At 34.5% G+C, this 13,342-nt stretch overlaps 7 protein-coding genes and 1 non-coding gene across 8 annotated transcripts; 3 read left to right on the top strand and 5 right to left on the bottom strand. All coding sequences in view use genetic code 12, as the record gives it.

Moving 5' to 3' along the window:
* Positions 1-97: 97 nt before the first annotated feature.
* Positions 98-997, bottom strand: DEHA2E22924g (DEHA2E22924p; the record flags this gene model as incomplete). The annotated part of the gene is made up of 1 exon (XM_460296.1): positions 98-997. One exon carries the CDS (start codon positions 995-997, stop codon positions 98-100), a length of 900 nt encoding a protein of 299 aa, XP_460296.2.
* A 171-nt stretch (positions 998-1,168) lies between these two features.
* Positions 1,169-2,290, top strand: DEHA2E22902g (DEHA2E22902p; the record flags this gene model as incomplete). The annotated part of the gene is made up of 1 exon (XM_460295.1): positions 1,169-2,290. One exon carries the CDS (start codon positions 1,169-1,171, stop codon positions 2,288-2,290), a length of 1,122 nt encoding a protein of 373 aa, XP_460295.1.
* Positions 2,291-2,501: 211 nt separating this feature from the next.
* On the bottom strand, positions 2,502-3,584 carry DEHA2E22880g (DEHA2E22880p; the record flags this gene model as incomplete). Its single annotated transcript, XM_460294.1, has 1 exon — positions 2,502-3,584. The coding sequence occupies one exon, from the start codon at positions 3,582-3,584 to the stop codon at positions 2,502-2,504; it is 1,083 nt and encodes a 360-aa protein (XP_460294.2).
* Positions 3,585-4,132: 548 nt separating this feature from the next.
* On the bottom strand, positions 4,133-4,591 carry DEHA2E22858g (DEHA2E22858p; the record flags this gene model as incomplete). Its single annotated transcript, XM_460293.1, has 2 exons — positions 4,133-4,327; positions 4,508-4,591. 2 exons carry the CDS (start codon positions 4,589-4,591, stop codon positions 4,133-4,135), a joined length of 279 nt encoding a protein of 92 aa, XP_460293.1.
* A 580-nt stretch (positions 4,592-5,171) lies between these two features.
* On the bottom strand, positions 5,172-5,245 carry DEHA2E22836r. The gene has a single exon. It is a non-coding gene; the product is annotated as a tRNA-Val (tRNA).
* Positions 5,246-5,615: 370 nt separating this feature from the next.
* Positions 5,616-8,837, top strand: DEHA2E22814g (DEHA2E22814p; the record flags this gene model as incomplete). Its single annotated transcript, XM_460292.2, has 1 exon — positions 5,616-8,837. One exon carries the CDS (start codon positions 5,616-5,618, stop codon positions 8,835-8,837), a length of 3,222 nt encoding a protein of 1,073 aa, XP_460292.2.
* Positions 8,838-8,918: 81 nt separating this feature from the next.
* DEHA2E22792g (DEHA2E22792p) lies at positions 8,919-10,873 on the bottom strand (the record flags this gene model as incomplete). The annotated part of the gene is made up of 2 exons (XM_460291.1): positions 8,919-10,676; positions 10,730-10,873. 2 exons carry the CDS (start codon positions 10,871-10,873, stop codon positions 8,919-8,921), a joined length of 1,902 nt encoding a protein of 633 aa, XP_460291.2.
* A 249-nt stretch (positions 10,874-11,122) lies between these two features.
* Positions 11,123-12,331, top strand: DEHA2E22770g (DEHA2E22770p; the record flags this gene model as incomplete). Its single annotated transcript, XM_460290.1, has 1 exon — positions 11,123-12,331. One exon carries the CDS (start codon positions 11,123-11,125, stop codon positions 12,329-12,331), a length of 1,209 nt encoding a protein of 402 aa, XP_460290.2.
* Between the last annotated feature and the right edge of the window lie 1,011 nt (positions 12,332-13,342).

The following is a 13,342-nucleotide window of genomic DNA, read 5'->3' as shown; positions in this document are numbered from 1 at the left end:
ACATAGGTACACTTTGCATTTTAGTGGAACCTTAGAAACTAGAGAAGCTTATATTGTGCTAACCTAGACTATACTGTAATATACATTTCCACTGCTTTCATATGCTAATCTTCTGACGCTTAGTCAATTGGTCCTCTAATTCCTGTATCTCGCTCTCTTCCTGTGCAATGAGTTCGTCGATATCTACACTATCGTCAGGGTTTTCTGTATCGTCTGACGATTCTTCGTGGGATCTCTTGTGGCCTCGAATTGGGCTTCTATCGATGGGGCTTCGTTCGCTCAAATTGATATTGTAGAAGTTCAATTGGTCCTTTTGTTCGGCCACCACCTCTTCTAACTCGTAGATTTCGTTGGTAAGACTGTTGTATTCCTGATGATAAACTACGATATCACTTAACAATGACGCATCGGGTGCCGTCTTATTTTCCTGGATCAAATTGGGATACCTTCTTATCAAACCCAATATCGTTTCACATATGTCGTTGATGTTGTCTGACAGGATTATCGACTCCGGTATTAAGTTCACGTTGATGATTTTCTCGGGTGAACTTGGGACATCGTTATTTTCATGTACATTTTCAATCGACTCTTTTACTATCTCAGGTATCCTTACAGCAGTTCTCTTGGCCTGTTCTGAGGGAGGCGCTTGTTTGTTGTTATTCATGTTTACATTCGTGAAATCATTGAAACTATAATCAACATAGCATGATTTACCATCGATTCTTTCTGGCCTCATTTCAAGCTGCATCCGTATCGATTCTTTTTCTTTATCATTTTTATTATTGGGAATCAACGGCTTAGATAGGTTGTTAAATCCCCTTGGCTTGTTTATTTTATAGAGCGCCTGCTCATGTTCCTCTGCATCCTTTAATAAGCTAGTTATTGAGGGTTCTTTTATGAACGAATTTGTAAATATCCCAGGAGATTGAAACTTCAACGACAGTATAGACTCACACAGTTGTTTTGTTCTGTCTAGAAAGTAACTTAAGGATGGCATACTCTTGAATGTCTGATTTATTTTGGAGTTTAAGCTGTTTGTTTACATGAATTTCCTATATCTATAGCGATTATTTTAATTCCTGTATGTAACGAAATGCCATATACTCATCAATAAAATCAGCAAATCTGTTCTCCAATCACTAGTTGTCCTAAGAGAAAACTACTAATAATGACGGTTGATTTAGACCAATATGCCAAACCTGGTAAAGATTACTATCTTGCTTTAGGTCTCGAAGGTTCTGCCAATAAACTAGGCGTTGGTGTTATAAAACACAACCTAGGACAACTTTCGTTAGATAATAGAGCTGAAATATTGTCCAACGTTAGGGATACTTACGTAACTCCTCCTGGAGAAGGATTTTTACCAAGAGATACAGCACGTCATCATAGAAATTGGGCTGTTCGTATAATCAAAAAAGCATTAATTGAAGCAAAGGTGAAAGGTAGCGACCTTGATTGTATTTGCTTTACTCAAGGACCAGGTATGGGTGCACCTCTACAGAGTGTAGTTATTGCAGCAAGGACATTATCACAATTATGGGATTTGCCATTGGTGGGTGTGAACCATTGTGTTGGTCATATTGAAATGGGTAGAGAAATAACTGGAGCTGATAACCCAGTCGTATTGTATGTGAGTGGAGGAAATACCCAAGTCATTGCATATTCCAGACAAAGATATAGAATATTTGGCGAAACTTTGGATATTGCTATAGGAAATTGTCTAGATCGTTTCGCTAGAACTTTACGAATCCCTAACGAACCAGCACCAGGGTATAATATTGAACAAATGGCAAAAAAGGGGAAACATTTGGTACCTTTGCCTTATACTGTTAAAGGAATGGATTTATCAATGTCTGGTATCTTAGCTCATGTTGATTCTTTAGCAAAAGATTTATTTGCTGAAAATAAAAACAAAAAATTAATCGATGACGAAACAGGAGAGCAAATTACATCTGAAGATCTTTGCTTTTCTCTTCAAGAGACATTATTTTCGATGCTCGTAGAAATAACAGAGAGAGCTATGGCCCATGTACAAAGTAATCAAGTATTAATAGTTGGGGGTGTCGGCTCCAATGAAAGATTACAACAAATGATGGAATTAATGGTTAATGACAGGAAAAATGGGTCAATTTTTGCAACTGACGAGAGATTTTGTATTGATAATGGTATAATGATTGCTCATGCTGGTTTGTTAGGTTATAGAATGGGACAAACTAATGAATTATGGAACACTGTCTGCACTCAGAGATTCAGAACTGATGAGGTATTCGTTAAATGGAGGGATGATTAAACTTATTAATAGATTTTCAATCAATTGATTTCAATATTGTAGGTTACTAAATAGTGGCAAAAGTTAGTACAGGTTGATCAATATATTACATTAATCTGAATTAATTATATAGTATTTCAGAATACTATATTTGCCGTATATAAAAGCAAATTTCTAAAAGGCTTAACTATTCAAAGATATACTATATTTGAGTCAGATACGGATTTTACATTCATTTGAGTTCCTTACGAGCCTCTTTTAGGATAAAGTTATTAAAAAGCTGATGCATATACGTATCAGATTTTAAGGAAATGTTCTTAACGGCATATTTTGAAGGAGGATTAAAATTTGTTATTTGATTCAGCTTAGCTATTAGTCTCGAAATTTTTTGAGCTTCTTCCAGACTAATTGAATTATTTTCTATATTACAAATAGGTATTATTGAGGTGTCGTACCTACACTCTCTTAATAAACTAGCCAATTTTCTGACTTTCGTCCTATCCCAGAGAGTGGCACTCTTCTTGTAGTCATGATTAACAGCTAGCTGAGCACCTTTAGAGTTTTCAAATTCAACGATACCCGAGTCGTATCTTGAATTTGTCGTGTTTGGAAGTATTTTTGCAAACTTAACTGGTCCAAATATTATCATCATTTCTTGCAAGATATCTGGCGTAATTAATTCTTTTAGTTCTGGCTTATGCTTCCATCTAACAATAGTTTTAGTCATCTGATTGTTCACACTGTCAACTTTATCTTCTTCTATGCTCATGAAAGTAGATATTTTCTCTGACTTAAGCGGTATGTCGTTAAACGATATGTATTTCTTAGCCTGGCTAGCAGCTGGAACAGATTGTTTTATTATCTCTTTTTCATGAATCCTACGCTTCCTTAGACCTTCTTCTTTCAATTTTTCTAAGTTATTTTCCCATACTTTTCTTTGCATGAATTCTCGATTCGTATTATCAAATACATTGGAATTGTTAAACTTATATTCTCTTTCAGCCTTTTCCAATTCTTCTTTGAAAGCTCTAGTTTGTTCAGATAACTTCTTCAGTCTTTCTATTTTATTGATCTTAAGTTGCCGTATCCTATCATAATTAGATCTTAATTTATCATTGGTTAATATTTCATATACCTGTGATAGTAAGTGGAACTTCTTAGCAGCATCTTCACTAGGATTTTTATCAGGGTGATATTGTAATGCCTTACGTCTGTACTGACGTTTAATTTCACTTTCTTCGAATGTTGGGCCTACTTCTAGGAACTCATAAAGATCAAGATCTCCGTTGACTATGCTGCCTATTTCATTAGACATTATTTACACTAGAATCGATCTTTCAAAGATTTCATTGTAGATGATTAATATATACATTATTTATATACACACCCATATTAAAAAGGTCTGATATTGAGTGTAGTCCAGAGCCAAATGTCTCTACGTAAATCAAATAGCTTTATATAACTACTTAGTAACCAGGTAGAAAGTAACATTCTAAGAATATATTATTAACTATTTCTAGAGATGTTTAATAACAGTATGATAAATGAATAATAAAAAAAGACCATGCATCTCAATTTTTAGTGTCTATTTCATAAGAATATGAATATAATAAAATAAACCAAGCCATTACCAAGGATAATAGTGGGCAAGGAAAACAAGAACAAAAACAATATAATAAAAGGTTATGAGGACATTACAACGTATAGCTAAAGATAACCTCATATTTTTCATTCATCCTCATCTACTAATCTCTAACAATTATACTTTACAATCCGACATTTAAACCCCAATACCATTCGGGGTTAAGTTTGAGTCGATGAGGATTTATTCAATGAATAATTATTCGTCATATGCGGAGAAATTTAAGCCTTAACAGTTCTTAAGCCGTGGTTGGATCTGAAGATAGCATCACCTTCAGAGTAACCTCTACCTAAACCAAAACCAACACCTAACCAGACTGGGAAAGATCTTCTCTTGAATAACAAAATCGAGGCTAAGACACCACCACCGAAACCTAAACCGGTCTTGATTAAAGTGTTCGATAAAACAACATCCCACTAAAAAATAGTTAGTAATTGAAGCTATTACAATAAAATGAAATATTCCGTTAAATGCAGCATATAGGACGCCTTCGAATTACTCCACATGGTAGTCATAGGCTACTCATTTGACAGTTCCTTTGTTTCGTTTCGATACAGCTCTAAATTGATCTAACAAGGGAATGAAAAATTACTTACTTTATCATTTAATAAACTTTGAGATGGAGCTGCAACTTTTTGTTCAGTAGACATCGTTCTAAAATATTTGTTAGTATTTACCATTCTTCGTTACCGGTTTGGAAAATCTTGCGAGAGGTACACATTTTTAATATCAATGGCTTGACTTAAGTAACATAACCCCACCGCGATCTCATGATAAATCAAGTTACATACTTACTTCAGAATAAGATATATATAATAATGATGTTGAATTTAGCAACAAGACAATTATCTATGGACCAAGTTTGAAATTTATGAATGAAATGGTTGGACGAGATTTAAGGACGAGCACCGATTAAATTACACAAAACTACGCAACTCTGATATTGTCATAAAAAGATCATATACTACAAAAATATAAGGATACCTGCTCATTTAATAATCAAGAACATATACAGCGGCAATGGTATAGTGCAATGTTTTGTTTAATAGCTCTACGTTAATAGTAAAATAAATACCTGTAATTTTGCAAACACTTGTTTGGTGGGTAAAACCAATAGGATATGCCACTCAAGAAAGACATATAAGTCCTCTGACTACTTGATAAACGATAGACATATGTATCTACATCACTCTTAGTTTGATTTGAAATGATGTACGTTTAGGGAATAGAATGAACGCATTAAGCATAATGCAAAAAAAATGATTTCGCCCAGGATCGAACTGGGGACGTTCTGCGTGTTAAGCAGATGCCATAACCAACTAGACCACGAAACCATCTCTGAGAATTATATTTTTCATAACTTTTATATTACGTAGTTCAAGTGTATGTCATTTATATTTATTAGGGAGGGATGTTATGCCCTAGTAGAAGAGTGTTCTATGTTCAAACCAATGTATCATACCTTACAATAATGTCTAAGAATATTCTGTATAAATATTTTGGGTCACTTAATTTGAAACAATAGGTCGTTTTGGGTGAGCGATAAGATTTGTACACAATCAGCTCCGTGCTACGAAACTATTTTAAAACACGAAAGCATATTTTTTATATATTTTATTATTTTACAATTTAAACGGAGGCTTTAACAAATGAAGATATAACATGAAGGGTAGAAGAGGGAGGTCAAAAACTCAAAAGCTTTGTATGTCCTCGGACCAATCTAGAAGTCCCGCATATGAACATTGTTCTAGCTATCAAAACAGTCATATTGATAACGATAACGATAATTCGAGCCCCAACTATTATTTGGAGCCAAATTTGGTTAAGAATATAACACCCAGATTAGAATATACGAATATAGATAAAAATGATGTTCCTATTCAAACTCCAGGTAGTGATAGACGAGTACATCGAATCAAATCATTGAACAAAATCGATATTCGTTCACCTATTGTGCCTCGAAATTCTGTGTTAACACCTGGAAGTTACAACTTTGGTTTAGATAGAGCACACAGTGCAGACGTATACCGCAGTACTCATACGGAACTGTCGTCCTTGAATACGGCAAGAACGAATCCTACATTGGCTTCTAGGCTACTAAGCGGTATTCCTGATAAGCTTTATGCTATGCGCGATTATTATAATGATTTTACTACTATCGACTGGGCTAAGGCTTTTACACTCACAAACAGATTTAATTATGAATTGCATCATAACAAATGGATAGTAGATAATCCGTCAAATGGTGAAGAGCAGGAAAGCGTAAACATTCCGTTTTATTACAAAACGTACTTGGTGTTAGGTAAATGGGTTCTTATCGTTATTATTGGCTTCTTATTTTCGCTAATTGCATATCTGATTGATAAAATAGAGATATTGCTAGTGGGTTTAAAACATGGCTATTGTCGATCTAATTGGTTTGCGAGCCAAGTTTCTTGCTGTGTTAATTCAGAACCCACTATTCCCCCTCCACGCATGAATTCAATATCGATGAATATCTTCAAATCTGGATATGTTTTTAGTACCAAGCCTAATAACCAAAAAAGCGTACAATGCCCTGATTGGATTTCGTGGTCGACGCTATTTGAAAGACAGCCATATGAAAAATTAAGGTTGGATTTTGTTATTTATGTTGTACTAACATTAGTCCTTGCCTATTTGGCCTGCGTTGTTACTTTATCTACAAAAATTACTAGTCGTTTGTCAGTAGCATCTAGCAAGAAGGATAAAATGAATATATATGATAGCTCGGCTAACTTATTGGGACCAAATAGTTATATTCGAAGAAAAGAGAGTGACGAAGATTATTCATATGATGGAGATGAAGACACCAATGTTTCTGCTAGAGTTATGTATACTGCTTGCGGATCTGGAGTACCCGAAGTTAAGACTATACTTTCTGGGTTTGTTATACGTAGATTTTTAGGTACCTACACACTATTTGCAAAGACCATAGCGTTGATATTTGCAATAGCTTCGGGTATGGCATTAGGTAAAGAAGGTCCCTATGTTCATTTGGCTACTGCAGTTGGTAATATTATGACCAGATTTTTCCCTTACATAAATAATAATGATTTCATGAAGAAACAAATTCTATCTGCAAGTGCTTCTTCTGGGGTAGCATTGGCATTTGGTTCACCGCTAGGAGGTGTTTTGTTTATTTTAGAAGAGATTAACCATTATCTTCCTTCTCATCAACTATTTCAAATTTTCTTTTGTGCTATCATATCAACTTTATTTCTAAAATTTCTTAATCCATATGGGACAGGGAATACTGTTTTGTTTGAATTGAAGTATACTTCTGACTGGAATGCAGTTGAATTAATATTCTTTATTATTATTGGAATTTCAGGGGGTATATTTGGTGGTTTGTTTGTACGCTTTGTTGGATGGTGGCCAAAGAAATTTCGTCAGTTAAAGATGATAAAAAACCATCCGATAATCGAAGTTTTTTTCATTTCTCTCTTAACTGGTCTCATCACCTTTTGGAATCCATATACTAAACAAGCATCATCTGAATTGGTGCTAGATTTAGCCACTTCTTGTAATTCACAAGGGTTAGATCTGTCTTTATGTCCTGTTACCCATGAACAATTTGTGAAAGAATTGGGATCATTAATTTTTGCTTTAGTTGTTAAAATGGTTCTAACATGTCTAACATTTGGCTTAAAACTTCCCTGTGGTATATATGTTCCATCTATGGTGATCGGTGCGTTGTACGGGCGTACGTTTGCTATGTTTATTCAATGGTCAAATTATAAGTACAACTTAAATTTGGGTGATGAAGGAGCAAGTGCCCCTTCTACATCTTTGATGAGATTCATTTGTTCTCCGGATTCTTCGAATAATGAATGTGTTGATCTCGGAATATATTCAATGATTAGTGCAGGTGCATTTATGGCGGGCATAACTAGAATGAATATCACATTAGTCACAATACTATTTGAATTAACAAGCTCATATACCTATGTTCTACCTATTTCAATTTCTATCTCGGTTGCAAACTGGCTGGGTAGTTTGATAGAAAAAAAGTCGCTATATGAATCGTTATTGGTGCTGAACGATTATCCATTTATGTCGCCTGAAACAGAAGCTTTAGATCCATTTGTTACTGCGGGTGAGATCATCACTGATATTGATTCTTATGATCAAGACGATGACGAAGAACTCAATCTTCGTCATCGTTCAAGAGCAGTAAATGATACCACTAGTGGTAGGATATATACATCAAAACGCCCCCCATTCCATGCTAATAAGCTTACCAATTTTGATTCTTTAGAAACTAATGACTATTCTACTGATCGCAACTTTGAGAAATTATATATTGATATTAGCGCATCTCCGTATGTTGCAGCTTCGTTGCTACAATCAAAATTAATTCTATTGGCAGACAAACTATTGCTAGATGGATGCATTCCATTAATTAAGAATGAAGTGTGTGTTGGGCTTATTTATTTTTCAGAATTGGAATATTGTTTGGATAAATTAAAGGAATTTTGTTTAAAATATGAAATTATGGATGACATTTTTTGTAAGCTATTAGACGAGGTTCACTATCCCATAAATGAGAACACAATGAACCCATTGAATCACAATTTGAGTATTGTGAGAAACATTAGCGATACTCCATCTTCGCAACTGTCTGATGGTGATTATTTTAATTATGGAGCAACAACTGATCGTTGCTTGAATAGCGATTCAAATTGGGAAAATTTACAAACCGTTTTATTTGATTTATCAAACTTAATCCGACATGTAGATTATTCTCCTATTTTTTTGAATTATGATTCCGAACTAAGCTTAGCACATTTGATCTTTGATAAAATTGGCAATCGTGTTATTGTATTATTGAAAGAAGGGAGATATTATGGAGTGTTACAGAAGAAGGTGCTAATTGATTATTGTAGAAGAGAAGAATCTAAATAAGGCTTGTTTTTGTCTTAATGTCTTTCCTAATACCTTTCTTATCTAGATTACTTAGATTGTATATTTGCTTGTTTTATGAAGTTACGTTATTATATGTCTAATTTTAATACAGTAGAATATATCATTTAAGAAGTCTTGGAAACAATTCATATTCAGTATTAATGATCCATGGTTAACATCAGAAGTACCAATATTGCACTCAAGGGGTGATAGCCTTTCCAAAAATTTAGGGGTCGGCCTAAGATACTCGTGTTGATCGTTTTGTGAAATCATGGCACTATCCATAGTTAGGTACTTTCTTTCATTATGCTCGTTAATTATATCGTTATAGTTGAGGAATGCATCAAATAGAAACTCCATAATGTTCTCTATATCAGAATATTTAGAGCGCACATCTTTGGAATACACATTGTAGATTATGCCTCGCTCGAAGGATAATAGATTAATGACTAAGGCAATAAGAAGTTTGTTACACTCGTATTTGTTCTGAAAAAAGGTTAACAAACTTTCACTAATCAAGCGAGGAATTAGTTTTTCATCATCATATACTAAATACTCATCTTGTGGTGATTTAGCTTGAAATTTTTGAAGAATTGATAAAAAGCTATTTTGCCTTTCACCTTCATTATATTTCAATTTAGAAATTTGCATAGCTTTCATCAGTAGATTTTTATTTGGCTTACATGAGGATTTTTTCTTCTCCTTGATCCTATCTTTAAAGCAGAATAAATCTTTTACTAGATGGCTGCAATTTGTCTCAAGAATTTTGTTAAACAAGGCCAAAAACAAGATTTTGCATTCAGAATATTTTGGTTGCGAGAAACAATCATCAAGCCGTTGACTGAATATCTTACTTTGGAACAATTCAGTAATGAAATCTTTGAATATTGAATTTGATATAAATGGCAACATGGCATCGATTGTTTTTATCAAAAATATGTAGACTATGTTTGAGTTATCAGCTTCAGTATGTTGCAAAAGTTTTGAAAAAAATTGTAACTCAAAATCCAGGAGGCATTGTTCTCGAAATTCTAAAGATAATGAAACTAAAACTTTGTTAAATGCCATTAAAAATCTTTGATATTCTAATATATTACGCTCATCTTGTCCTATGCATGCCTCATTAAATATGTATGCGAATCGATTGATAAAGCATCTGGAGATGTCTGAAAATTGACGCAACCATTGAAATAGAAAGGGGAATTCACTATTGTTCAATATAACAATCAATTCCAAAAAATAGGTCTCGATAATCTGATCTTTACAATCTTCCGTGAATAATAAGCTATAAAGTAAGTCGTAGAGCGGAAAGTACTTTCTGTTATCAAGGCCATGCTCTAAAGGTAATGCAATTTGTCCTGTCAATGTTTCAATGGTAATCACATCCTGGCACAGATACTGCAACCATATTTCTAGCAACCGTGGGAATCTTTTGTATACTTTCAATATCTTTGGTATGAAACTAACAATAAAGTTGAGATGAAATATATTCACTTCATCATAGTTTGTGTATTCCACTAGGTATATTCCGAAACACTTTGACACTTTTTCAGCAGTTTTGGGATTTTGCAATGCCTTCACCAACGGCAACATCGCATTCGTTTCATGTTCAATCAATAAATTATTCACAAGTCTCTTGAATAGTAGTATTTGTTGATCAAATAACGCCCTAGGAATTTTTAATATCCCGAGATTTGCCAATAAATAGTAGAGGTCATGTTCAAGTAACAAAAGTACATTTTGCTGGCTCTTGGCGATCTCCGAAATGTTCAAATCAATTTGCCTATTAATTTTGATCAAACGATGTTGCACTTCTTGAGCCAAATCGGGGGAATTATTCTGCTAGTTAGTAACCTTTTCTATGCACTAATTAAGATGTAGTTTCTACTTACCAGGTGTATATAACTAGTCAAACTGCTTTTGGCTCGGATACAATGATAAACCAAACTAGAATTTTTAAATTGTGAATCAATCAAAGAACTTTCCACATTTCTAGCTTCCAACATTGGTTTCAATTGACTTCTACTACTATACATCTTATTAACCGTCCTAGAGAGTTTTGAACGTTTCTTTTTGGTTCTGCTTCAAGTAGTTTGTGCAAATCTCCCAATAAGAGACATTGCAACCATTTTGTGGTAACACTCTAACGGTCTGCATATAACTTTCTGCAAAACAAGTTTGAAACATCCTGGTTGTTTTACAACCAAAAATAATTAGTATATAACGGGGGATAATTCCCCAGTATTAATTGATTTATAAATATTTAAGTTACTAAGAAAAAAGTAATGTCGAGACGAAATTCGGCAAACAAATTGAATGATAAGAATCGAGATGCAAATGCCCATGTCCCGCCACACGAAAAATTGGTATATAATCGATTTGCCGGTGGGTCAAGGAATATTTATCCCGAAACAACAAATAGCTACATGAAACCGCTAGATAATAATTCAAGGTCCTTTGCTAGCAATAACAATAATAATAATAATAATGTTGGGCATAGTTTCAATAACAACTATGGATCTGGGCCAAGACGTGCGCCATCTACTAATCTGAAAGCCATGAGTACCATTAGGGAGAATGACTACTCAAACCATTATATTCATAGCAAACGTCCCCCTATCAAGCATGTTAGAAATATACAGAATCCAATGGAAGGGTATCCTAAGTTACAAAAACTACACCAATTGAAGAAGAATCAGATTCTGCAACATGCGGTCAAGCCATATGGTTGTAAAATCACATCAGAATTAATAATTCCGACTTTGAAATCATGGATAAATGACTATGAATTGCAGTTTGATGTTATTATGATTGGAGCATTGGTCGAAAATCAATTTATTCAGCCGTTGCTTTATCAACTACCACTTTACAAATTGTGTGCTAAACCGGGATTTTTGTTTATTTGGGCAACGACGCAAAAAATCCAAGAATTGACAAAATTTCTTAATTCTGACGTTTGTAATAAAAAATTCAGAAGATCAGAAGAACTAGTATTCGTCTTGGTTGATAAGAACTCTCCATATTACCCAAATGATTCTACAGATTGCAAACCATTATTCACTAAGCATCAGTGGCATTGCTGGATGTGTATCACTGGAACAGTACGCAGATCAACAGATAACCACTTGATTCACTGCAACGTCGACACAGACTTACAAATCGAGAATAACGAAACGAATAACAGCATTAACGCCGTACCTGATTCAATCTATAAGGTAGCTGAAAATTTCTCCAATTCGAACAGAAGATTACATATAATTCCATCGAGAATTGGCTACAATTTACCTATCAAATTGAGGCCCGGTTGGGTAATAATGAGTCCTGACGTATTAATTAATAACTTTGACCCATCGACCTACGAGCGTGACATGTATACCAAATCGATGATTAGGTATAAAACAGTCAACAATACCCAGAAACCCCAATTCTTGATATCTCAGACCAACGAAATCGAAGAACTCAGACCCAAATCTCCAATCAATGTCAAGTCTTGATATGTCACCGTAGTTTTTATCTGAACCAGCAATTCCCACCTGCAATTCTGTTCAGGTGCTAATGCAAAGTTCAATTCGTACGTGCTACCGATTATAACTACAGTTTTTTTTTTCTTTGAATGTATTGTATTAACTATTTACTTATATAAGTTAGTATACTAATTTGAATAAATGGTACTATTCCCATTAATGAAGTATTGAATCAGATAAATTGATGAATGTTGGAAAAAAAGGTTATCAGCATCGTCATTGACTAAGAGTGAGCTGAGTTAGGTTATCATCATAACATACTAAATTAATGGAATAACTAGTAATCTATAACATACATTAATACTATAATTAAGTACAACAAGTGTTATTCATAGATTATAATATTATATTGAAAAATTTATTCTCGCTTTAAAGAGATGATATGTCCGGGTAACGACAACTTTCGTGTGGCGCCTTTTCTTTGTTCCGAGTAGGGTTCCAAGTCATGGAACGCTGAGAGGCTCTAAACTCTACCAGCCTACACGCCTTCTATAAGTCAGTTCGGTAGAAAGAAGCATACAGCATATCTTGGAACACGTAGACGAATGTAACTCACTCTGCATGTAGGGTATATATGCTTACCATTTTCGGAGAGGGCGGAGTATATTCCAACCGAGATGCTGTACTAAATCAATACCAGTTGTGTTAAACTAGTAACACCCAATGTCAGGTAAAGCCAGAATCGATCTGGAGAAATTGAAAAAGTCTTTTACATGTATTTCGCTTGCGACACGGATATTCCACTTCGAGTAGGTATGTTGAAATCACTTAGCCGGGTGCAAATCGGACAACCCCCGATGTAACCTCCACTCAAATGCGCCAAATGTAGACAATCGTTATCTTTCGACCGTCCGCAGTTCTGGAATACTCTCCCCACCAATCAAAGCTCGCTAACCATTTGAACTTTTGTGTTTAACGTGGGGCGATTATTCAGCATTTTTTCATTTGATCGGAAATGAACGGAAAAATAGTTCGTGGAAG

This window comes from Debaryomyces hansenii (genome assembly GCF_000006445.2).
Source record: "Debaryomyces hansenii CBS767 chromosome E complete sequence".
In the NCBI taxonomy this organism is placed as follows: domain Eukaryota; kingdom Fungi; phylum Ascomycota; class Pichiomycetes; order Serinales; family Debaryomycetaceae; genus Debaryomyces; species Debaryomyces hansenii.
The sequence above is the reverse complement of the archived record's forward strand: the minus strand, read 5'-3'. Positions and strand labels throughout refer to the sequence as shown.